This window comes from Arachis duranensis, chromosome 1 (assembly GCF_000817695.3).
Source record: "Arachis duranensis cultivar V14167 chromosome 1, aradu.V14167.gnm2.J7QH, whole genome shotgun sequence".
NCBI classification, from domain to species: domain Eukaryota; kingdom Viridiplantae; phylum Streptophyta; class Magnoliopsida; order Fabales; family Fabaceae; genus Arachis; species Arachis duranensis.
The window spans coordinates 43,846,472-43,873,824 of record NC_029772.3 but is presented as its reverse complement, the minus strand read 5'-3'; the positions used below and the strand labels follow the sequence as shown (position 1 = coordinate 43,873,824).

General features: G+C 36.4%; 1 protein-coding gene, 1 long non-coding RNA gene and 1 other non-coding gene across 3 annotated transcripts; 2 read left to right on the top strand and 1 right to left on the bottom strand.

Moving 5' to 3' along the window:
- Nucleotides 1–1,863: 1,863 nt before the first annotated feature.
- LOC110275416 (uncharacterized) lies at nucleotides 1,864–2,301 on the bottom strand. The gene has a single exon (XM_021131445.1). The coding sequence runs from the start codon at nucleotides 2,299–2,301 to the stop codon at nucleotides 1,864–1,866; it is 438 nt and encodes a 145-aa protein (XP_020987104.1).
- Nucleotides 2,302–12,595: 10,294 nt separating this feature from the next.
- LOC107487573 (uncharacterized) lies at nucleotides 12,596–17,180 on the top strand. Its single transcript, XR_001591786.3, has 3 exons — nucleotides 12,596–12,923; nucleotides 16,596–16,726; nucleotides 17,147–17,180. It is a non-coding gene; the product is annotated as an uncharacterized LOC107487573 (long non-coding RNA).
- Nucleotides 17,181–24,700: 7,520 nt separating this feature from the next.
- Nucleotides 24,701–24,804, top strand: LOC127742513 (small nucleolar RNA R71). The gene has a single exon (XR_008003814.1). It is a non-coding gene; the product is annotated as a small nucleolar RNA R71 (small nucleolar RNA).
- Nucleotides 24,805–27,353: the final 2,549 nt, after the last annotated feature.

The window sequence follows — 27,353 nt, the reverse complement described above, 5'->3', positions numbered from 1 at the left end:
TTGGGGGTTTTGGGGGTGTAGGGTGAGTTGTGATTGGTTGGCTTGGAGGTGGATTAAAATAATATTAAAATATCTCAGGTGTATAACTACTAAAACTATATGTATCGGAACACTTGTAAAAACATGTCTAAAAATTATTTTCTAAGCTACTAGCATAAATGATACTAGTAATATTTATTATGAGAGTAAAACATGTATAATGAGGCCTTAGCATTGCTAATGTCATCAGAGAGTGCTGGTGCTAAGCTGTACCAGTAAACTGTGAACCCAGTTAAACCGATTTTCTGTTTTTAACTAAAACTAACCAGGTAACCTTATAATATCATTCAAGAAGCTTCTAATACTCATATAATGATGATATTCTCCTATTATCTCTCTTCTATCATGAATCGAGTCCGGCTTGTCAGATTGAGACTATTTACGAAAAATTGAATCAAAACTCCTAACCGATACGGTTCAAAAACTAGGTTCTTCATCACTGCATTATCGAGCTTGCCTCAAAAAGGTTCTAGCTTAAAGATGACATAATGACAATGAGGATTGAGATACTTCGTGATATATTAGAGGTTCTCCCCTTACAGATCCTCCGGTGTTCTCTGTACTTTCAGAAAAGATCTCGCGTACTCGAAAACCGGGGTTGTTACATTCTACCCTCCTAAAAGAAAATTTTGCCTCGAAATTTCAGTTACTTGAGAATAGATGCGGGTAATCATCTTTCATCTTATCTTCCAGTTCCCAAGTGTGCTCTTCTTCTCCTCTTTGTCCCCAAGCTACTTTGACTAAGCGAACAGTTTTGCTTCTTAGCTGCTTATCACTTCTTTCCACGATCTGAACTGGTGATGCTTGATATGTCAAATCGTTTCATAACTGTACTGTCTCTGGTTATAAAACATGACTCTTGTCGAGAATATATTTCTTAAGTTGTGAGACATGAAAAACATCATGAAGGTTTGACAAATATGGAGGAAGGGCTACTTGATAAGCTACTAAACCAACTCTTTTAAGTATTTAGAAAGGTCCTATGTATCGAGGGTTAAGCTTTTTAGTCTTAAGGGATCTACCTATTCCAGTAGTCAGGGTTACTTTAAGAAAGACATGGTCTCCCTCACTAAACTCTAAGGGTCTACGTCTATTATCGGCATAGCTCTTTTGGTGGCTTTGTGCTGTCTGGATCTTCTGACGAATCCACTTTATCTTCTCAGTAGTTTCTTGCACTAAGTCTAGACCCAAGATACTAGCTTCCCCGTCATCATTCCAACAAAATGGTGTCTGACATCTTCTTCCGTAGAGAGCTTCATAAGGTGCCATCCCGATACTTTGTTGGTAGCTGTTATTATAGACGAATTCGATCAACGGCAAATATTTATCCCAACTGCCTTGGTTATCCATCACACAAGATCTTAGCATGTCTTCTAATGTATGGATTGTCCGTTCTGATTGTCCGTCTGTCTGAGGATGGTATGCTGTACTCATGTACAATTTTGTTCCCAACGCTTTCTGAAAAGCTCCCCAGAATCTATAAGTAAACCTTGGATCTCGATTTGAAATAATTGACGAAGGTATTCCATGCAATCGTACGATTTCTTGAATATATATTCGTTCCATCTTTTCTAATGTATAATCAACTCGAATCGGAAGGAAGTGTGCTGATTTTGTCAACCTGTCCACAGTTACCCAGATGGCATCGTGTCCTGTTGAGGTCCTTGGCAATCCCGTGCCAAAATCCATAGTGATCTGCTCCCATTTCCATTGTGGTATTTCTAAGGGTTGCAGGGTTCTTGACGGTTTTTGATGTTCCACCTTCACCTTCTGGCAGGTTAAACATTTTGAGACATAATCAGCTACCTCTTTCTTTAAGCCCGGTCACCAGAACATTTGTTTCATATCTTGATACATCTTTGTCACTCCAGGATGCATAGAAAATCTACTTTGATGGGTTTCTGCAAGAATCCCTTGCCGCAAATTTCCAAAGCTAGGAACACAAATTCTGTTCTTGTATCTCCAGAGACCACTACGATCTTGTCTTACAGCTTCTGGTTCCTCTGCTTTCATCCATTTTAGCATCATCATCATTTCTGAGTCCTGTGCTTGTGCTTGCTGAATCCTAATCTTAAAATCTGGTGTTATATGCAACTGCGCCAAATGGACTCCACTTGACGTCTCAGTCATAGCCAACTTAAGGTCCTCAAATTCCACAAGTAACTTTTCTTCCTTTATCATCATACAAGAGATACTCAAATTCTTCCTGCTCAAGGCGTCTGCCACCACGTTCGCTTTCACTGGGTGATAACTTGAAATCATAGTCCTTCAAAAATTCCATCCACCTTCGCTGTCGCGTATTAAGATCTTTCTGGACAAAGATATACTTTAAACTTTTGTGATCCGAGAAAACTTCTAGTTGAGCGCCATACAAATAGTTCCTCCAAATCTTCAGAGCAAACACCACTGCAGCCAACTCCAAGTCATGCGTTGGATAATTTCATTCATGAGGTCTTAGCTGTCGGGAAGCATAAGTCACCACATTTTTGTCTTGCATCAGCACACACCCAAGTCCTTTATGAGAGGCGTCACAGTATACTTCAAAAGGTCTCTGCGGGTCGGGTAGTACTAATACATGTGCAGTTGTTAACTTTTCCTTAAGCATCTTGAAACTTCTATCACACTCCATCTTCTAGATAAATGGGACTTCCTTTTGTGTAAGGTAAGTCAAAAGTAAGGCTATCTGTGAAAACCCTTTAATGAACCTCCGGTAATATCCAGCAAGTCCGAGGAAACTCCGAACTTCTGTAACAGTCGTAGGTGGTTCCCATTGCACTACTGCTTCAATTTTTGAAGGATCCACTGCAATTCCTCCCTGTGATATAACATGTCACAAGAATGCTACCTTCTCTGTCCAGAAATCGCACTTTGATAGTTTAGCATATAACTTCCGAGTCCTCAGTATCTGCAATACTGTCCTTAGATGCTCTTCATGCTCTCTTTCTGTTTTCGAATAGATGAGAATATCATCTATGAAAACTACTACGAACTGATCAAGGTACGGACGGAAAATATGATTCATGTAATCCATGAAAATTGCAGGAGCATTAGTTAGTCCAAACGACATAACTGTATACTCCTAGTGACCATATCGAGTTCTAAATGTAGTCTTCGGTATATCTGACTCTTTCACTCGAATCTGGTGATAGCCTGATCGCAAATCAATCTTCGAGAACATAGTTGCACCTTTTAACTGATCCATCAAATCATCTATCCGTAGAAGTGGGTACTTGTTCTTGATAGTGACTTTATTTAGCTGTCGGTAATCTACGCAAAGTCTCATTCCACCATCCTTCTTCTTTACTAGCAATACTGGAGCTCCCCAAGGTGATGCACTGGGACGAATAAATTTCTTTCCAAGTAGCTTATCCAACTGCTTCTTCAACTCTGCAAGTTCCAATGGTGACATCCGGTACGGTGCTATGGAAATTTGTCCAGTTTCAGGTACTAGTTCAATACGGAATTCTATCTCTTGCTGAGGAGGAAACTCAGGCATGTCGTCCGGGAAAACATCAGGAAATTCCTTCACCACTTGGATTCGTTCTAAACTTAGTTCACTATTATTCGAGCTAGCCGCTAACAGAACGTACCCCTCACAATCACTCCCGTATAATGTAACTCTTACAGAATTCAGATATAAAGTATGGGACAGAAATGGTTTAATATCTAAACTACCAGACGGAATAACAGTAGTTCTTTCAAAGTAATCAAGGAAAACATGATACTTGGACAACCAATCTAATCCTAGAATAACTTCTAAACCACATAGAGACAAACAGATTAGATCATGTATAAAAGTTCTGTTCCTAATACTGAATGGTACTGGCAGGCACACTAAACTGGTCAAAGCATTTTGGGATGCAGGTGTATGGACAATTAGATCAAAGTTCAACTCGGAGAAATCTAGTCCCAACTCACGAGCAACAGTTAAAGAAATAAAGGAATGTGATGCACCTGAGTCATACAGTACTGTTAGAAATCAATTTTTGACATAACACTGACCTTGGATCAGGGCATCTGATTGCACAGCATCATCAGCAGTCATAGCAAACACTTGACCTTGTTGCTGGGTTTGTACTGGATTCTGAACAAATTTTCTTAGGTAGATCCTAGCTGTGTGTTCAGATTTCTCACAAGTAAAACAAGCGTTCGTTCCTTACAGTATCCAAATCTAACATAGCCATAGCCATGGAGATCATAACAGCTATGAGAATAGCCATGCCTCGCATCGATTCGTGATTCAGAGCTTGATTAAACTATGGCTATTCGCAGTCATTAAGGTCCTATCCGCACCAAACAATCACATTAAGGTGATCAGTCTTAATATTTCAAGGCACGAACATTTCCAAAATGAGCACTCATGGACATTCATGCCAAATATATCTTGAAGATACCCTAACAGCATGAGACACACAATTAGAGTATGCAATAAAGCACAGTCAGTCCACTCCCCAGGCTCTATTGGGAACGAACTGCTCTGATACCAAATTGTAACGACCCAACTCCTAGTATGCCATGGTCATACAAGAAGGTAAAGTGTTACTAAGTTATCCTTCCTAATTATTAACTATTACTTAATATATGAGACTATTCCTTGTTAGAGCGTTGCCAATTTTATGTGTAAGTTTTTTTTCCTTTTATATCGTTGCGGTGCTAAGGTAATATAAACAAACATACAATGAGAGAAGTAAAAAGGAAGCATAAAGAAACATAGAACACAGCTGATAATATACATCATGTACACTATAACAAAACATGTAGCATTCACAAGACATCAAGTCAGTTTACATCTTCGTCAACCTACGTAGCTAATATATACACGACACTCCTAGGGCCTGGCTCATACAAAAAGCCGCTAAACTGGCGCCCAGGCTAGCCTAACTACTATTTAGCTGCTAGCTCTCGGGTGTAATAACACAAATGAGAGACTATCTAACAGATAATGTCAGACTAGAGTGTCATCAAAAGAATGCTCCTTCTGCTATCAAACTATATCTACACGTGGCCCTTCGGAAGATCATCATGAGGCTCGTCCATCTTCTCATCCTGCTCTATCCCTATCTCAGGATCCTCCTCCTCCTCATCATCCGCAGCTATAACTATACCGTCAGATCCACCAGAAATACTGTTGTCACTATGTACAAAATCATTCGCAAGCACAGGTCCGTTCGCGTATATAGGAGCTACCCCACCGTCCGGTAGTGCCGACTCATCAGGCTGTGGAAAGTCGGGGATCGGCTCAGGGGGAAAATCCCACTCTGGTGGTATCACAGGTATGTAGTCACCAGCTAACTCGGGGTCATCAGGAATGATAGGCTCAGGTTCCACCTCATTCAAAGGTTGAGCTGGTATGGGGTGTCCGGGATCATCAGGAAAAGGATGTCCAGGTGCGTCAGGATGTAACCAAGATAAGGGAAAGTTATAAGGAGCATCAGGGTCAAAATACGGGATAGACAGAGGATGTTGAAAAGCTCGATTAGGTAATGCATATCGTCTAATACGAGGCTCCAATCCCATAATGAAATAACTGTGATGTACTGGATCCTCGTAGATGTAAGGGTCCTCGAACTCATAGAATATCACGCCCGTCTCCATCTGAGGGGGAGGAAGGGAGAGAAGGTGTAAGAATTGGGGAGTTCTTAGTAGGGTCGGGGTTATTTTACGTTCATTTATACGGTGTCGACTAATAGATGAGTAATAGGGTATAGTGAAGCAGTAAACAAAAGATAAAGATAGATAGAGAAAATAGAGAAAACAGAAAGTAGAACACAAACAGCAGAATGCAAGACAATAAAGCACAGGTATAATACACAAGCAGACAAACATAAAGAAAATAGATCACACACAAAAAGAAAGGCAACAAAGAATGATGCGCAGACAAGAATGATGCATGTCTAGCCCTAGTACAGGCCATAAGCTCATGTGTCAGTTGGCTGCCCGCAATCCCGACATTTATCCGGTCATGAGTAATCCTGATTTTTCGGATACGATTTTCCGTTCAAGCAACTACTATATATATATATATGGCTCTGGGATGCATTAAGCAACTAATATATATATAGCTCTGGGTTGCATTAAGCAACTAATATGTATATAAACATCTCTTTATTATATTACTCTTCTCTTTATATCTCTCTACTCTGTTCTGGTTTTTCTTTATACTGTATCTCTTTACTCTACTCTGGTTACTTTGTTCTCTGTATCTCTTTACTCTACTCTGGTTACTTTGTTCTCTGAATCTCTTTACTTTTCTTTGATTACTCTTTCCTTTATATCTATGTTACTCTTCTTCTCTTTATCTCTTTGCTCTACTCTGATTACTCTGTTCTCTGTGTTTCTCTACTCTACTATGATTTCTCTGCTTAACGTATATATTTAAAGCTTATGTAAATTTCGGTTTGAATAGTTAGACTGTCCCAAGCATAGGTTCATTAAGTCTATACTGAAATAGTTTAACTCTTCGTATAATACCTAACCCTAGCCGCAACTCAAGGAATAACTATGTTCTCCTGGTTCGTTCACTAATCTCTGTCTGTTTTTTTGTTATTGAAACTTTACAGACTTTTCGTTGCTTTTTATCTTTTCTTTAACTTTTTATCTTTCATTTATCTTTGCCTCACTATCATGTTATTACCACTCCCTAAGTATTTTATGAAGGTAATTATGAGATTCCACACCTAAAATTGTCTTTCTAAAACTTTTATAGAAAACTGCCTTTTCTGCATTATTTTATTATTTTTATTAAAATATTATTTTTAATTAAATATTATTATTTATTATTTTATTATTAAATTTTTGAAAATTATCCCACTTTAACTTCTAACCTTTAAAATTCACTTTTTACCACCCGTAACTTTTAATATTTCTACTTTAACCACTCTAAATTTTAGAAATTACCAAATAACCCCCTAAACACCAAAAATTTTACTTCCTTGCCCTTTTAAGGATCTAAAGCCTGTTCTTCATTGTTCTTCATCACACTCAAAGTGTTTTTCGTGTTCTTCGTAAATTCTTTAGATTCTTTCTCTGTTTTTACCCGCTTTTCAATATTTTCAGCAACCAATTTTTACCATAATTCAAAATAAATTAGCTGCCACTAAACCCCATATTTTCTACATGATTTTAACAAAAATTGAACCCCAATTTAGGGCCTAGGTTTTCATTTTCCAGATGCTCCAAGAACATGAACTCAAAGATTGAATTTCATCAAATTTCATTAAAGTTTCACCAAATTTTCACCAAGAATCAATCATATATGCAACCAATTTTTATCACAGCCAAATCATACAACATTCACACAACTCAAACACAAATAATCAATATTAATTTCGTGACACCCTACCTGGTTTTGCTGCTCCTAATTCGGTTAGACTTTCAGGTGGTCCTTAAGCACTTTTTCCTCCTAAATCACATCAAGAACAACTTTAAATCCAAAAACCCTCAACTAACCAAATCTCACTCAGCATGTTAGGAAGTGATTTCTAACCTTATACTTGCTGGAAACTCACGTTTCTTTGCCCTCAAGTCAAGTTAAGCATGATTCCTAAGGAAGAACATCAAGAAAACACATGTTTAAGCATGTTTCCTTGAAACCGAATCAAAAGAGAGATGGTGCAGCCAACTCACCTTGATTCCAGCCTTAATAAGTCATATGATCATGTAGAGAAAGAAGAGAGAATCATTTTGGTCGGATTGGAATTTTGATTTGAGTTTTAGTTCAGCAGAAATCAAGCTTTGAAGATTTGGAACTAAGAACTTTTCTCTCTTTTTCTCTCTTGGAAATTTCGGCCACAAGGTGAAAATGAGCCAGCCTTGGGGGGTTTTGGGGGTGTAGGGTGAGTTGTTATTGGTTGGCTTGGAGGTGGATTAAAATAATATTAAAATATCTCAAGTGTATAACTACTAAAACTAGATGTATCGGAACACTTGTAAAAACATCTCTAAAAATTATTTTCTGAGCTACTAGCATAAATGAAACTAGTAACATATTTATTATGAGAGTAAAACATGTATAATGAGGCCTTAGCATTGCTAAAGTCATCAGAGAGTGCTGGTGCTAAGCTGCACCAGTAAACTGTGAACCCGGTTAATCCAATTTTCTGTTTTTAACTAAAACTGACCAGGTAAACTTATAGTATCATTCAAGAAGCTTCTAATACTCATGTAATGATGATATTATCCTATTATCTCTCTTCGCTCATGAATCGAGTCTGGCTTGTCAAATTGAGACTATTTACGAAAAATCGAATCAAAATTCCTAACCGATACGGTTCAAAAACTAGGTTCTTCATCACTGCATTATCGAGCTTGCCTAAAAAAGGTTCTAGCTTAGAGATGACATAATGACAATGAGGATTGAGATACTTGATAATATATCAGAGGTTCTACCCTTACTGATCCTCCGGAGTTCTCCGTACTTTCAGAAAATATCTAGCGTACTCGAAACCGGGTTGTTATACCGAACGCGATGGTTTCCCTTGCCCCCACTACCGTTCACTAAATCCATCACCACCACCACTGTCTGGGATGCTGTGGTTCAAGTCGCCACTACTGGAGCCTGCCGGAGTCAGGCGTTGGAGCTGCGGCTGTTCTGTTCTTAATTTCTTCTAGGTACAGTAAGTCATTTTACTCTGAAAACCATTTTAGTCGTTGTTCTGTTATATGTTACTGAGTTTTTTACAATGTTAATGTCTTAGGGTTGAGCTATAGTACTTGCATGCCGTGTTTAATAGCTGTTGCTGCTGTGAGAAACAGTTGGAACTGACTCCGCTGCTGCGAAACAGGAATAAAAAGGGTTTGTTGTGTGTAGTGTTATCGGTTCTGACCATTCGAGGTAGGAGATTTTTCTTAAACTCAGTTTATTCACAAGAATTTTTATAACTGGATATCAATACGAAAAACATATTTTTGTGATTTTTACAAGAGTAATGGATTGAACTGAGTTGCACTGGGTGAATGTATTTCTTTGTCTAGTTGATTTATTGACTATTTGAGAATGTCGGGTATTCTGGTTTGTTAGTTGACTTTGTTGAATTGGTTTTCTTGGTTTTTACAGTTGATTTGATATTGAAAGTGAATTGATATTCGGAAATGGTTTAATATTAAAAATTATTTGATATTGAAACAGAGTTGATATTGGAAATGATTTAATGTTGAAAATGATTAGATATTGGAAATTATTTGATATTAGAAATGATTTAGGGTTGGAAATGATTTGAGATTTGGAAATGATTTTGATATTGGAATTAGTTCGATTTATTAGAAATTATTTGAGATTTAGAAATGATTTGATATTGGAATTGGTATGATATATTGGAAATGATTTGAGAAGAGTTTGGGAAATGATTTGGTTAGGACTTGAGAAAAGTGGCAAGGTTCGAGTTTTAGAGGAGATGCTACCGAAATTTTATAAGAATTTGGAAGTTTTATTTTAGTTAATTTGATTGAATAATCATTTTATTTGATTTTTATTTAACTAAAGAAAAGAGTATGATTTGGGGTGTTTTAGTGAGTTTTAAAGTGACTATTAAAAATAAATGGTTATGTTGTTTCTGTTAAAATTTTGATTTGAAAAGAAGATAATTTGTGAGTCTTTTGAAGGAGGTTTAAACTTGAAAAGGTTTTAAAGTTAGCTTGAGGTTTTTGATTGAGTAAAGATGAGGATTTAACTTACTTTTGAAGAGGATGAACTGGAAAATGGTTTATTTTTGAATGTACTAAGTTTTTGGTTACTTGAATATGAGTCTTTAAAAGAGAAATGGTTTTGAAGTTAATTTGAGACTTTTGTTTTGGTGAAAATAAGTTTTATGAGAGAGATTTGGTTTTTTTTTGAAACTCCTTGGGTAGATGAAACGGTTGTGATTCGCTCCACTTGCTTCGGGTTAAGAATGACACCTCCCTGGGTAGATGCAAGGGTGTGGTTCGCCCTACTTGCTCTAGGTTGAGCTTGGAACTCCCTGGGTAGATACAAGGGTGTGGTTGCTCACTTGCTCTGAGTTGAGAATGATACCTTGCTAGGTAGATGCAAGGGTGTGGTTCGCCCCATTTGTTTCAGGTTGAGATTGGAACTCCCTAGGTTGATGCAGTGGTTCGCCCCACTTGTTCTGGATTGGGATTTGAGACTTTGTTGACCCTCTGTCACAAGATGTGGCCGGATACTTAGACCTTTCTGGATAATTCCTCCAAGGAAAGTGAATAACTCTTAGGGATTTATGCACCAAGGGACTGTCCAAAGTTCGCTACCAGACATGTTGGGTTTGACTGTATAAATGACAGATGAGCTCATTGGCCATAGGATAGGCATGCATCATTTGCATATATGTGACATTGTTTAGGTGTGTATATTGTATTTGGTTTGCCTATGTGAATATTTCAGTTTAACTTCTAATTGCCATACTTGCTGTAATTGCTCTTGATTGTTTTTTAACTTTATTACTTGTGATTATGACTGGTTGGTTCGAACTATGGTGGTTTGAGTTGTGATTTGATTATGCTTTGGGCTGGAGGCCATGATTTGATTTTGTGTTGGGACAGAGGCCGTGAGTAGATCTGTGTTTGGTCAGAGGCCATGATTTGGTTATGTTTGGGCCGGAGATCGTGATTGGATGAATCGGTGGTAAGTTTGGTTAGTATGATCCTTTGGTATATAGTGAATCCCTTTGGATAGTATGTTTGATGGGATTTTGTAAATTTAAAATATGAATTTGGATTTTCGAATAATTAACCGTTGGTTTTCAAAAAGATTCATAAGACGAGCGATGATCACTGCATTTGAAAATAGTTTTCTTTTAAATATATTTTTATGACAATTCTGAAACTCCTATGTTGAGACCATGTGGTTAGGTTCTCACCACCCTACATCCAACATTTCAGGAAACAGAAGAGGAAGGATCTATCGATTTTACTGAGCATTTGGACATTTATTTTCTGTATTTTCATTTATTGTTTTTCCTCGCCCTTATTATTATTATTATTACATTCTTGTAAGAGGGATAGGAGTCAGGATTATAATGATATGTATGTATATAATATTTGCAAGTTGCTTCTGTAAGAAGTTTTGTATATATGTATATACATGTTTGTAAAAAGTGAAAAAGAGCTTTCGGTTTTCAAAGAAAACAACGCTACAGTTCAAATTAAAGGATCCTATTTTATTATTAAGTATATAGAAGTTATCGTAATATCCTCGCTATCAGAGTGGTACATTTAGAAGCATTACATTCTGATAGTAAGGATGTTACAGAATCAAGGGTTTTGGGAAAGGTGAGGAATGAGTTTGGGGTGAAAGTGAAGAAAGGATTCGTGGGTTGGGAGATTTTGGAACGTCAGAGGCATGCATTTATAAGTAGAAAGATTTGATATTGATGGTAAATGAGAATTGAATTTGATTACTTGTACTCCTTGATTACTAAATTTACAATTTTTCATTTGGGAAACTGCCAAATATTTGAAATTGGACGTATTTGAGACTCGAATTCAATTACTTGTACTTATTGATTTCTAAATTTGTAATTTTTTATTTGAAAAATTGCCATAGTGAATGAAGTTTCTATCTTTCAATATGAGAAATTTGTACTGCGATAGTGAAGGTTTCGAAGGTTGATGATGATGGGAGGAGTAGGTTGGGTAGTTTGATTAACTTTTCAATAGAGTCAATGAAAATTTAATTACAGGGAATTTTTGTCAAGAAAAGCTCATTTTTCATTATTACAACATTAGTATCATTCTTTTATGGTTAGTTTTGACAACATTCAAATCTTTCATAGTTAGAAATGATTATTTACTCTAATTTTTTATAAATGTAGAAAAATAACAAACTCACTAAGCTTACCATACTTGCCTTACTCTCTCCCAACTTTGGCGAATGTTTTCCATAAGTGGCTAAGGTGATCATAATGTTGCAACTAATATGGGAGAGACACCTAGCACATTTGTAGTTGGTAGGAAAAATATTATTGACCCATTGAAAGAAGGTAAAAGCAAGTAATCTAGCCATGGTAGAAAATTTCATTGGTTAATAACACAGTTATAGAATCTAGGAACTTACACTACAAGAAAAAAGACCTGTCGACACACTTTTTTCCTGCCACGCTTTTAAAGCGTGCCCAAAAGTGGTCTATGGCCACGCTTTTGCGAGGGTGGCCACTGATTTGTGATTTGGCCACGCTTTTTTTGCTACGCTTGAAAAGCGTGGCCATAGAGCGAAATTGGCACGCTTTTACGAGGGTGCCCAATTACTTGAAATTTGGCCACGCTTGAAAAGCGTGCCAAAAGAGGGAAATCGGCATGCTTTTACAAGGGTGGCCACTGATTAAAAATTTGGCCACCCTTTTTTTGTCACGCTTAGAAAGCGTGGCCATAGAGGGAAACCGGCACGCTTAAAAAGCGTGCCTATATTCTATTTATTTTGGCACCCTACAAAAAAACGTACCGATAACGTTCCTTCCCCCAAAATTTAGTTTCCCACCCAATTTTTTCCCACGCTTAAAAAAAGTTAACCCTCAAACAGCATCACACTAGTTTTAACTCTAAGTTACCCACGCCATCATCTTCGATGAATGAACATCCTCATCTTCATCGTTCATCTTGATTGCACCCATGACCGTTCATTGCCTTTATCATCATCTATCTAAGCCAACGACCTCGCACCCATGCCTTTCCTTTAACCCTCGCACCCGACCCTCTCTCTGTGGAACCCTATTGCTGTTTCTCAACCCTTGCCCATCAATGCAACCCTTGTTAGCCCTCTGTCTGTCGCACCACCAACGCATCAACGCATCGGCGTGGCCTCCTACTCCCTCAGCGGTCTCTCTCTCGCAAACCCTCGTTGGATTCGGAATCCTCAATTGTTGCCGTCTCTCCCTCAATCAACACCGTAAACACTGGTAAGTATTTCCTCCCTCTGATTTTCTGTTTCTCTGTTCCTCTATTTCTGCTCTATATTGGAAATTTAGGTAAATTAGTCTATTTATTCAGGTGGTTATTTTGTTAGTGACATGATGAAACGTTCAGAATCAACTTCTTCTTCCATTTCCAAGTTCTATTTTGATTGAATATCTAATTAGTGATTACTAATTCATCACCTTTTACTCGTTTTGACGTTTTTTAAGTTCTATAGTTCTAGTTTTACATGGATATATGGTTCAATTTGGATCTATTTAGCATAGCCGACTAACATATCAAATGATTTCTTTAGAAGAGTCATGGTGGGATAACTTAATGAGCGGATAATTTATACGCTTTTTGGCATTGTTTTTAGGTAGTTTTTAGTATAATCTAGCTACTTTTAGGGATGTTTTCATTAGTTTTTATGCTAAATTCACATTTCTGGACTTTACTATGAGTTTGTGTGTTTTTTTGTGATTTCAGGTAATTTCTGGCTGAAATTGAGGGACCTGAGCAAAACTCCTGATAAAAGGCTGACAAAGGACTGCTGATGCTGTTGGATTCTGACCTTCCTGCACTCGAAATGGATTTTCTAGAGCTACATAACTTCAAATGGTGCGCTCTTAACGGCGTTGGAAAGTAGACATCTAGAGCTTTCCATCAATATATAATAGTTTATACTTTATTTGTGATTAGACGACGTAAACTGGTGCTCAACGCCAGTTTCATGCTGCATTCTAGAGTCAAACGCCAGAAACACGTCACGAACTAGAGTTAAACGCAAAAAACATGTTATAACTTGGCGTTCAACTCCAAAAGAAGCCTCAGCTCGTGTAAAGTTCAAGCTCAGCCCAAGCACACACCAAGTGGGCCCCGGAAGTGAATTTCTGCATCAATCACTTACTTCTGTAAACCCTAGTAGCTAGTCTAGTATAAATAAGACTTTTTACTATTGTATTCAGTGTCTTCTGACCACATTACATCTTTGGTCTCAGTTTTATTTTATTATTCATCTTAGGAGACTATTGATAACGTTTTGGGGGCTGGCCATTCGGCCATACCTGAACCTTCATCACTTATGTATTTTCAACGGTGGAGTTTCTACACACCATAGATTAAGGGTGTGGAGCTCTGTTGTACCTCGAGTTTTAATGCAATTACTACTAATTTCTATACAATTCAATTTATTCCTGTTCTAAGATATTCGTTGCACTTCAACATGATGAATGTGATGATCCGTGACACTCATCATCATTCTCACCTATGAACGCGTGACTGACAACCACTTCCGTTCTACCTTAGACCGAGCGCATATCTCTTGGATTCCTTGACCAGAATCTTCGTGGTATAAGCTAGATTGATGGCGGCATTCATGAGAATCCGGAAAGTCTAAACCTTGTCTATGGTATTCCGAGTAGGATTCAGGGATTGAATGACTGTGACGAGCTTCAAACTCGCGATTGTTGGGCGTGATGACAAACGCAAAAGAATCAAGGAATTCTATTCCAACATGATCGAGAACCGATAGATGATTAGCTGTTCCGTGATAGAGCATTTGGACCTTTTTCACTAAGAGGATGGAATGTAGCCATCGACAACGGTGATGCCCTACATATAGCTTGCCATGGAAAGGAGTAAGAAGGATTGGATGAAGGCAGTAGGAAAGCAGAGATTCAGAAGGAGCACAGCATCTTCATACGCCTATCTGAAATTTCCACCAATAATTTACATAAGTATTTTTATCTTTATTTTCAGTTTATTTATTATTATTATTATTCGAAAACTCCATAACCATTTATTATCAGCCTAACTGAGAATTTCAAGATGACCATAGCTTGCTTCATACCAACAATCTCTGTGGGATCGACCCTTACTCACGTAAGGTTTATTACTTGGACGACCCAGTACACTTGCTGGTTAGTTGCACGAAGTTGTGAAACTATGTATGGACCATGGTATTGAGCACCAAGTTTTTTGGGCCATTACCTGGGACAATCAATTTCGAACAACAATTTAAGCATGAATCACAATTTCGTCCACCAAGTTTTTGGTACCGTTGCCGGGATTGTTCGAGTTTGGACAACTGACGGTTCATCTTCTTGCTCATATTAGGTAATTTTCTTTTTATTTTCTTTTCAAAAAGTTTTCAAAAATATTTTTCAAAATTCTCCCTCTATTTTCGAAAAATCCTTCAGAGTTTTTAAGAATGAATTCTAGAGTTTCAAAATGGTATGCTAAAGCTTGGCTGGCCATCAAGCTTTAGACTAACCTGGTATGATTCCTGGAATTTTAATTGAGGACTTTTAATTCATTACTTCCTTTTTCCTATATGTTTTCGAAAAAAATAAAATAAAATCCAAAAAAAAAAATAATAAAATTATAAAAATCAAAAATATTTTTGTGTTTCTTGTTTGAGTCTTGTGTCATGTTTTAAGTTTGGTGTCTATTGCATATTCATTTTGTTCTTGCAATTTTCGAAAAATTCATGCATTCATAGTGTTCTTCATGATCTTCAAGTTGTTCTTGACAAGTCTTCTTGTTTGATCTTGATGATTTCTTGTTTTGTGTCTTTTCTTGTTTTTCATGTGCATTTTTGCATTCATATTGTCTAAGCATTAAAGATTTCTAAGTTTGGTGTCTTGCATGTTTTCTTTGCATCAAAAATTTTTCAAAAATATGTTCTTGATGTTCATCATGATCTTCAAAGTGTTCTTGGTGTTCATCTTGACATTCATAGTATTCTTGCATGCATCATTGGTTTTGATCCAAAATTTTCATGTTTTGGGTCTTATTTGTGTTTTTCTCTCTCATCATTAAAAATTCAAAAATAAAAAAATATCTTTTCTTTTTTTCTCTCAAAATTTCGAAAATTTGGGTTGACTTAGTCAAAAAAATTTTAAAATTAGTTAGTACTTATAAGTCAAGTCAAATTTTCAAAATTTAAAAAAAAAATTCTTATCTTTTTATAAACTTTTTCAAAATTCAAATATTTTTCATTTTTCTTTCATGATTTCGAAAATTTCAAAAATTATTTTCAAAATCTTTTCTTAATTTTATTTCAAAATTTTCGAAACTTAACTAACAAGTAATGTGATTGGTTCAAAAATTTGAAGTTTGTTACTTTCTTGTTAAGAAAGGTTCAATCTTTAAATTCTAGAATCTTATCTTTTAGTTTCTTGTTAGTTAAGTAATTAATTTTAATTTTAAAAATTAAATTTTTCTTATCTTATCTTTTATATCATATCTTTTTCAAAATTTTATCTTTTTCAAAAATTTGATTTTAAAATATCTTTTCTAACTTCTTATCTTCTTATCTTTTCAAAATTTGATTTTCAAATCTTTTTCAACTAACTATTTGACTTTTTGTTTGTTTCTTATCTTTTTCAAAACCACCTAACAACTTTTCTCTCTCTAATTTTCGAAAATACCTCCCTCTTTTTCAAAAATTCTTTTTTTAATTAATTAATTGTTTTAAATTTTAATTTTACTTTTATTTCTTATCTTTATTTTTGAAAATCATTTAACTCCTTTTCAAAATTTATTTTCGGAAATTTTCTCCCTCTCTCATCTTATTCTATTTATTCATTCATTTACTAACACTTCTTTTCATCTCAAATCATAACTTATCTTTACCTGTGTCTGATATAGTTTCATTCTATTATTTCTCGTAGATTAGGGTTTTCAGAAGTTTTTGTGGTGGATTCAGCACTACCAATACGGTGAATAGACCTAAACAGGAGCTCAATGTGGAGATGCAAGTTTTAATTAATGATGGATCGCAAAGCAGATAAAATTATATATGGTGAATGTTATTCATTGATTATTTTCATTCATCTGAAGCTCACTTAAAGCATCTGTGCACCTTGTTAAGTTGATAGGGAATTCGGGAACGTGAATTGAATTATGTCATTCAATTGAGTTTTGATAGAATTATGAAAAATGGCTAGTTGATTTTAGTGAAGCCATAAAAATTTGTTCATTGCAAATGAAGGTGAGTTATAGTTCAATCTTGAGTATTTCACTGGGCCAATATGTAATGTTCAAGTTTACACGTGTCCTGTCTCTCTCTGGTCTCACTAAACAATTTCTTAATGGTAGTAAATATTAAATGGGTTATTATTCAATATTAATACTGACGGAACAGGTTTAGATTGATGATTGGGTTTTCGAATTTTAGCTTCAAAATTTTAACTGATTTCCTTCATAAAATTTGGTAATGCAGATAGAAATGAAGCTGGCTAATCTTGGGCATGCACGGGCGTAAGTCTTTTCTTGAAAGATGTTGCTAATTCGCTACTGCTCTGCTGATTACTTCCGTTTTCACTTACTTTTACTCAAACTTATCTTCTATATTGATTTCACAGCACAGAAAACAAGACTGAAGATAGGCACTAGAGTGAAAATAGGATGGGATATGAGGCTTAGAAAAAAGATGTTGTAGGAGGCATGTTGTTTTGAGTGGCAAAATTTAATTGTGGAAGCTTCAAGAAAAGGATATGCTGAGCAGGAAGAGCTGCAATGGAATTCCTATGGAATCTTGGATAAACAGCTGAAGCAAGAGTGCTCAGAGTGTGTTGAACAAAGGAAACAAATGGTGAGGTCACCAGGTAGCAAACAAGCTCCCAAGTCTCCTGAGCAGAGAAGGAAAATTGCAGAAGCTATTGCTGCAAAATGGGCTAATCCAGTAAGTATTTGTATATTTTAATAATGGCTGCATTTGGATACTCTACTCACAAAAATACTGACACAATAGTTAGAATTTTGTTTAATTGTAAAAGTAGAAATACATATATAAATTAAAACTTTTCTATCACACAAACATATACTATTTCTGTACAGAAAATATTAAGTACAAACTTACTTACAGTTGCTTTACTTTACATTAGAAGAAGTTGACCATTTAGAATTGTTGAATGATTTAATATATTTGATAAAATAATTATATTATTTATATATTAAAATGAGTCATCAAAATTAGTTATTAAAATGAGTAATCATAATTATATTTTTATTGGCAATTAATTTTGCTGCCGGAGGAGTTGAGGCATTAAATAACATAAGGCCCTACCATCACCGGAAAGGTTTTCTCTTGGAGCAGTTGTGTGTCTCCTCACTAAACAGGCTTGTGATATGATGTGCCATGCTGCATCTCTCTGCTGTCTCTTATTTTTTCTTTCTGCTTGAGCCTTTTGTTTCTCACCTGAAGTTTGTGAAAGATGAGATCTCTAAAGGTGGATACTCAATTAATTGTCTCCCTTCAAACAATTCTGCATTCTAGTTCTCCAAGGCCACCTTTGAAAGGTGATTATTCCTTACCCCCTTTTCTAGTTTTTTTCTTTTCACTTTTATTCTTTTATGGATAATCACAGTGTTTTTAATTGATTCTTCATTTGTTCTTTGGTTTCAATAGATTACTTATCCTATTTCCAATTAAGTTTGAAGATCCCCTAAATCAATGAATCAATGAGTCGATTACCTTTGCATTGAAAGTGCTTAAGTGCTTTAGATATGATTGGGAATGGTTTTTCAAATGCATATTGACTTAGGAATTTCTAATTGTTCTTAATTATTAGTCAATTACCTTTTGCTCCCACTCATTCCGTTACACAAATTCTGCTGCATCATATATACACGTCTCATGGGACTGAAATCTCTCACCTTGTGATGTTCACTTCCCACTGATTTACATTGACTTTTAATCTTTTATACACCTCTTCCCTTGCTGAAGCTTCCTGTGCTGTTTCACACGACACAGATACTAGAACCTTCTTTCTTTCTTTCTTTTATTTGTCCTGAGCTACACATGAATTTTTTCCCTGTTTCTATGCCAATGTCCCATGTTTCATCCTGTTATTAAATAGGTTGGTCATTCCTTCATTACCATCACGTGTTTAACCGATTCATTTATATAGATTTTTCTGTTTCTTTGGTTTTGTTACTCTGTATATATATGATGAATATGATGATGATTGATGAGAGTGCTCCTGCTGTATCAATTAAATTTAGTATTTATAGTCTATGGCTCTATGCAAATGTTAAATATTTGAATATAATTGGTAACGTAAATGCCAACTTTCCCTATCCATTCTTTCTGTAAAGCATTATGAAATTTCTAACTTTTCCTCTGCTAAAGATTAACTTTTCCATACTATTTGGATCAGGTAACAGAACATGTTGCAGTACCTTTCAATTGGGAGCATATCCGTGGAAGACCAAAGGGTAATTGGTGGACGAAATTGTGATCATCAACAATGGTTCCAAAGATTTGGTGCTCTCAAACGTGAATCTCACTTTGTCACAACTCCGCACAATTAACCAGCAAGTGTACTGGGTCGTCCAAATAATACCTTACGTGAGTAAGGGTCGATCCCACAGAGATTGTTGGTATGAAGCAACCTATGGTCATCTTGTAAATCCCAGTCAGACGGATTTAACTAATTTAAGAGATTATTGGTTTTTCGAATAATAATAATAAATTAAATAGAAAATAAAGATAAAGTTACTCATGTAATCCAATGGTGGGAATTTCAGATAGGTGTATGGATGTGCTGTGTTCCTTCTGAATCTCTGCTTTTCTACTGTCTTTATCCAATCATTGTCACTCCTTTCTATGGCAAGCTGTATGTAGGGCATCACTGTTGTCAATGGCTACATCCCATCCTCTCAGTGAAAATGGTCCAAATGCTCTGTCACAGCACGGCTAATCATCTGTCGGTTCTTGATCATGCTGGAATAGAATCCCTTGATTCTTTTGCATTTGTCATCACGCCCAGCAATCGCGAGTTTGAAACTCGACACAGTCATTCAATCCCGGAATCCTACTCGGAATACCATAGACAAGGTTAGACTTTCTGGATTCCCATGAATGCCGCCATCAATTCTAGCTTATACCATAAAGATTCTGATTAAGGAATCCAAGAGATATGCGCCCAGTCTAAGGTAGAACGGAAGTGGTTGTAAGTCACGCGTTCATAGGTGAGAATGATGATGAGTGTCACGGATCATCACATTCATCATGTTGAAGTGCAACGAATATCTTAGAATAAGAATAAATCGAATTGAATAGAAAATAGTAGTACTTGCATTGAAACTTGAGGTACAGCAGAGCTCCACACCCTTAATCTATAGTGTGTAGAAATTTCATCGTTGAAAATACATAAGTGATGAAGGTCCAGGCATGGCCGAATGGCCAGCCCCCAGATCTAAGAACTAAACGTCCAAAAGATTGAATAATACAATCAAAGATATCTAATAAACTAGTAAAAAGTTCTATTTATACTAAACTAGCTACTAGGGTTTACAGAGGTAAGTAATTGATGCATAAATTCACTTCTGGGGCCCACTTGGTGTGTGCTTGGGCTGAGCTTGATCTATCCACGAGCTGAGGCTTCTCTTGGAGTTGAACGCCAAGTTGTAACGTGTTTTGGGCGTTCAACTCTGGTTCGTGATGTGTTTCTGGCGTTTGACTCCAAAATGTAGCATGGAACTGGCGTTGAGCGCCAGTTTATGTCGTCAAATCTCGTATAAAGTATGAACTATTATATATTGCTGGAAAGCTCTGGATGTCTACTTTCCAACGCTGTTGAGAGCGCGCCATTTGGAGTTTTTTAACTCCAGAAAATCTATTTTGAGGGAAGGGAGGTCAGATTCCAACAACATCAGCAGTCCTTTGTCAGCCTCTTATCAGAGTTTTGCTCAGGTCCCTCAATTTCCGCCAGAAAATACCTGATATCACAGAAAAACACACAAACTCATAGTAAAGTCCAGAAATGTAAATTTATCATAAAAACTAATGAAAACATCCTTAAAAGTAACTAGATCATACTAAAAACTTCCTAAAAACAATGCCAAAAAGCGTATAAATTACCGCTCATCATAACACCAAACTTAAATTTTTGCTTGTCCCCAAGCAACTGAAAATCAATTAGGATAAAAAGAAGAGAATATACTATAAATCCCAGAATATCAATTAATATTAGTTCTAATTAGATGAGCGGGACTTGTAGTTTTTTGCTTCTGAACAGTTTTGGCATCTCACTTCATCCTTTGAAGTTTAGAATGATTGGAATCTATGGGAACTTAGAATTTCGGATAGTGTTATTGATTCTCCTAGTTAAGTATGTTGATTCTTGAATACAACTACTTTTATGAGTCTTGGCCATGGCCCTAAGCACTTTGTTTTCCAGTATTACCACCGGATACATAAATGCCACAGACACATGACTGGGTGAACCTTTTCAGATTGTGACTCAACTTTGCTAGAGTCCCCAGTTAGAGGTGTCCAGAACTCTTAAGCACACTCTTTTTGCTTTGGATCACGACTTTAACCACTCATTCTCAAGCTTTTCACTTGGACCTGCATGCCCTAAGCACATGGTTAGGGACAGCTTGATTTAGCTGCTTAGGCCTGGATTTTATTTTCTTGGGCCCTCCTATCCATTGATGCTCAAAGCCTTGGATCCTTTTTACCCTTGCCTTTTGGTTTTAAGGGCTATTGGCTTTTTCTGCTTGCTTTTTCTTTTTCTTTCTAAATTTTTTTCGCCAATATATATTTTTTTCACAAGCTTTTGTTTTTCACTGCTTTTTCTTGCTTCAAGAATCAATTTCATGATTTTTTAGATTATCAATAGCATTTCTCTTTGTTCATCATTCTTTCAAGAGCCAACAATTTTAACATTCATAAACAACAAGATAAAAAATTATGCATTGTTCAAGCATTCATTCAGAAAATAGAAAGTATTGTCACCACATCAATATAATTAAACTAAATTCAAGGATAAATTTGAAATTTATGTACTTCTTGTTCTTTTGAATTAAAAACATTTTTTATTTAAGAGAGGTGAAGGATTTATGAAATTATTTATAGCCTTAAGACATAGTTACTACATACTAATGATCATGAAGTAGAGACACAAAACATAGATGAAAATGAAAAACAGAAAAAATAAGAACAAGGAATGAATCCACCTTAGTGGTGTCTTCTTCTTGAAGGACCAATGATGTCCTTGAGCTCTTCTATGTCCCTTCCTTGCCTTTGTTGCTTATCCCTCGTGATTTTGGTACTCCTATCCTTAGTTGCTCCCAATAATTGTGTGGAGGAAAATTTATCCCCTGAGGTATCTCAGGGATCTCTTGATTTGCAGTCAAATGTTCTACCACTGAGCTATAGACCCTTTAGATGAATCTCTCCATCTATTATGACTCGAAGGTGGAAGCTTTTGTCTTCCCTTTCCTCTTTCTAGAGGTTTCTCTGGCCTTAGGTGCCATCAATGGTTATGGAAAAACAAAAAGCTATGCTTTTACCACACCAAACTTAAAATGTTGCTCGCCCTCGAGCAAAAGAAGAAAGAATGGAAGAAGATATGGAGGAGAGGGAGAGATGTGTATGTTTCGTCCATATGGGTGGGATTGGGTGGGGAAGAGATGGATGGATGTGAGTGGTGAAGGGGTGATGGGGAAGAGAGATTGAGGTGATTGGTGAAGAAGAGAGAAAGTGAGTTGAGGTGGGTGGAGATCCTGTGGGGTCCATAGATCCTGACGTGATCCTGTGGGGTCCACAGATCTTAGGGTGTCAAGAATTTACATCCCTGCACCAATTAGGCATGTAGAGTGCCTTTGCATGCAATTCTGGTGTTTAAACGCCGAAGTGATGCATGTTCTGGGCGTTCAACGCCCATGTGCAGCATGTTTCTGGCGTTGAACGCCTGTTCCATGCTTGTTTCTGGCGTTCAGCGCCAGATTTCGTCAGGGTGCATTCCTGGCGTTTGAACACTGGGATGTTGCTTGTTTCTGGCAGTCAGCACCAGATCCATGCTCTGTTCTGGCGTTAAACGCCAGCCAGATGCTCCTTACTGGCGTTTAAACGCCAGTAAGTCCTTCCTCCAGGGTGTGATTTTTCTTCTGCTATTTTTGATTCTATTTTTAATTTTAATATTTTTTCGTGACTCCACATGATCATGAACCTAATAAAACATAAAAGAACAATGAAAATAAAATAAAATCAGATAAATAAAAATTGGGTTACCTCCCAACAGGCGCTCTTTTAATGTCACTAGCTTGACAGTGGGCTCTCTTAGAGCCACAAAGGTGATCAGGTCAATGTTGTGGACTCACAACACCAAACTTAGAGTTTGGATATAGGGGTTCAACACCAAACTTAGAGTTTGGTTATGGCCTCCCAACACCAAACTTAGAGTTTGATTGTGGGGGCTCTGTTTGACTCTGTACTGAGAGAAGCTTACTGTGCCTCTTTTCCGTGTTTATAGAAGAGCACCCTTGGGTTTTAAACACAAGGTAGTCCCCATTCAATTGAAGGACTAATTCTCCTCTGTTAACATCTATCACAGCTTCTGCTGTGGCCAGGAAAGGTCTCCCAAGGATGATGCATTCATCCTCCTCCTTCCTAGTGTCTAAGATTATGAAATCAGCAGGGATGTAAAGGCCTTCAACCTTCACTAGTACGTCCTCTACCAATCCATAAGCTTGTCTTACTGACTTGTCTGCCATTTGTAATGAGAATATGGCAGGCTGTACCTCAATGATCCCTAGTTTCTCCATTACAGAGAGTGGCATAAGATTTATGCCTGATCCCAAGTCACACAAAGCCTTGTTAAAGGTCATAGTGCCTATGGTACAGGGTATTAAGAATTTGCCTGGATCTTGTCTCTTTTGAGGTAAAGTTTTCTGAATCCATGTATCTAGTTCACTAATGAGCAAGGGAAGTTCACCTTCCCAAGTCTCATTACCAAACAATTTGGCATTCAGCTTCATGATAGCTCCTAGATATTGAGCAAATTGCTCTCTAGTTACATCTTCATCCTCTTCTGAGGAAGAATAGTCTTCAGAGCTCATGAATGGCAGAAGGAGGTTTAATGGAATCTCTATGGTCTCTATGTGAGTCTTAGATTCCTTTAGGTCCTCAATAGGGAACTCCTTCTTGCTTGAGAGACATCCCATGAGGTCTTCCTCATTGGGATTCACGTCCTCCTCCTCCTCCTTGCATTTGGCCATATTGACTATGTCAATGGCCTTGCACTCTCTCTTTGGATTTTCTTCAGTATTGCTTAGGAGAGTACTAGGAGGAGTTTCAGTGACTTTCTTACTCAACTGGCCCTCTTGTGCCTCCAGATTTCTGATGGAGGACCTTGTTTCATTCATGAAACTTAAAGTGGCTTTAGACAGATCAGAGACTAAGTTTGCTAAGTTAGAGGTATTCTGTTCATAATTCTCTGTCTGTTGCTGAGAAGATGATGGATAAGGCTTGATATTGCTAAGTCTATTTCTTCCACCATTATTAAAGCCTTGTTGAGGCTTTTGTTGATTCTTCCATGAGAAATTTGGATGATTTCTCCATGATGAATTATAGGTGTTTCCATAAGGTTCACCCATGTAATTTACCTCTGCCATTGTAGGGTTCTCAGGATCATAAGCTTCTTATTCAGAAGATGCCTCTTTAGTACTGTTGGATGCATTTTGCCATCCATTCAGACCTTGAGAAATCATGTTGACTTGCTGAGTCAACACTTTGTTCTGAGCCAATATGGCATTCAGAGCATCAATTTCAAGAACTCCCTTCCTCTGAGGCATCCCATTATTCACGGAAATTCTCTCAGAAGTGTACATGAATTGGTTATTTGCAACCATGTCAATAAGTTCTTGAGCTTCTGCAGGTGTTTTCTTTAGGTGAATGGATCTACCTGCAGAATGGTCCAATGACATCTTAGAGAACTCAGATAGACCATAATAGAATATATCTATCATGATCCATTCTGAGAACATGTCAGAAGGACATCTTTTGGTCATCTGCTTGTATCTTTCCCAAGCTTCATAGAGGGATTCACCATCTTTTTGTTTGAAGGTTTGAATATCCACTCTAAGCTTGCTCAGCTTTTGAGGAGGAAAGAACTTAGCCAAGAAGGCCGTGACCAGCTTATCCCACGAGTTCAGGCTATCTTTAGGTTGAGAGTCCAACTATGCTCTAGCTCTGTCTCTTACAGCAAAAGGGAAAAGCATGAGCCTGTAGACTTCAAGATCTACTCCATTAGTCTTAAAAGTCTCACAGATCTGCAAAAACTCAGTTAAGAACTGGTAGGGATCTTCAGATGGAAGTCCATAAAACTTGCAGTTCTGTTGCATTAGAGCAACTAATTGAGGTTTCAGCTCAAAATTATTTGCTCTAATGGCAGGAATTGAGATGCTTCTTCCATCAAACTTGGACGTGGGTTTAGTAAAATCACCAAGCATCCTCCTTGCATTATTGTTGTTGGGTTCGGCTGCCATCTCCTTCTCTTGTTCGAAAATTTCAGAAAGGTTACCTCTGGATTGTTGTAATTTAGCTTCTCTTAGTTTCCTCTTCAGAGTCCTTTGAGGTTCAGGATCAGCTTCAACAAGAGTGCCTTTTTCCTTGTTCCTGCTCATATGAAAGAGAAGAGAAAAAGAAAAGGAAGAGGAATCCTCTATGTCACAGTAAAGAGGATCCTTATTATTAGTAGAAGAAGAAAGGAATAAAAGTGAAGAAGAACCCAAACACAAGGGTGAGGATAGAAGCAGTGATTGGAGATGAAGAGAGGTGAAGAGAAGTGTTAGTAAATAAATAAATAAATAGAAGAAGATGAGAGAGAGAATTCAAAAATTAATTTTGAAAAGGAGTTAATGATTTTCGAAAAATAAAGATGAGATAAAATTAAAATTAAAATTTTAAAACAATTAGTTAATTAATTAAAAATAATTTTGAAAAAGAGGTGAGATATTTTCGAAAATTAGAGAGGGAGAAGTAGTTAGGTGGTTTTGAAAAAGATAAGAAACAAACAAAAAGTCAAATAGTTAGTTGAAAAAGATATTAAAATCAAATTTGAAAAGATAAGAAGTTAGATAAGATATTTTAAAATCAAATTTTTGAAAAAGATAAAATTTTGAAAAAGATAGATAGATTTAATTTTTTTAAAATTAAAATTAATTACTTGACTAACAAGAAACTAAAAGATATGATTCTAGAATTTAAAGATTGAACCTTTCTTAGCAAGAAAGTAACAAACTTCAAATTTTTGAATCAATCATATTAATTGTTAGCATAATTTTCGAAAATAAAGATAAAATTAAGAAAAAGATTTTTAACACAAGATGCATGCAAGAACACTATGAATGTCAAGATGAACACCAAGAACACTTTGAAGATCATGATGAACATCAAGAACATATTTTTGAAAAATTTTTGATGCAAAGAAAACATGCAAGACACCAAACTTAGAAATCTTTAATGCTTGGACTCTAACAAACGAAAAAGCATATGAAAAACAAGAAAATACACAAAACAAGAAAACATCAAGATCAAACAAGAAGACTTACCAAGAACAACTTGAAGATCATGAAGAACACTATGAATGCATGAAATTTCGAAAAATGCATAATAATTTTAAAAACTTGCAATTGACACCAAACTTAAAAATTGACTCAAGACTCAAACAAGAAACACAAAATATTTTTTATTTTTTTTAATTTTTTTGTATTTTATTTTATTTTTTCGAAAAACATATAGGAGAAAGAAAATAAGAAATTCAAAATCTTTAAGAAGAATTCCAGGAATCTTTCAATATTAGCCCAAAACTCCAATCAAAGGGTTGGACATGGCTTAATAGCCAGTCAGCTTTAGAATGGAATTACATGCATTGTGGTGATTAGTTGAAGACCAATTCCAAAGGAGTTTGAATATGGCTTTGCAGCCAGCCAGGATTCAACATGCTTCATGAAACTCTGGAATCCATTCTTAAATGTTTTGAAGCTATAGAATGATTTATTTTAAAAGAAATTTTTGAAAATAGGAATAAATTTTTATTTGAAAGATTTTTGAAAATTTTTTTAAAAGAAAATTACCTAATCTGAGCAACAAGATGAACCGTCAGTTGTCCATACTCGAACAATCCGCGGCAACGGCGCCAAAAACTTGGTGGACGAAATTGTGATCATCAACAATGGCTCCAAAGATTTGGTGCTCTCAAACGTGAATCTCACTTTGTCACAACTCCGCACAACTAACCAGCAAGTGTACTGGGTCGTCCAAGTAATACCTTACGTGAGTAAGGTTCGATCCCACAGAGATTGTTGGTATGAAGCAACCTATGGTCATCTTGTAAATCCCAGTTAGACGGATTTTACTAATTTAAGAGATTATTGGTTTTTCGAATAATATTAATAAATTAAATAGAAAATAAAGATAAAGTTACTCATGTAATCCAATGGTGGGAATTTCAGATAGGTGTATGGATGTGCTGTGTTCCTTCTGAATCTCTGCTTCCTACTTCTTCCTTTTAGTTTTTCATCACTCCTTTCTATGGCAAGCTGTATGTAGGGCATCAACGTTGTCAATGGCTACATCCCATCCTCTAAGTGAAAAAGGTCCAAATGCTCTGTCACGGCACGGCTAATCATCTGTC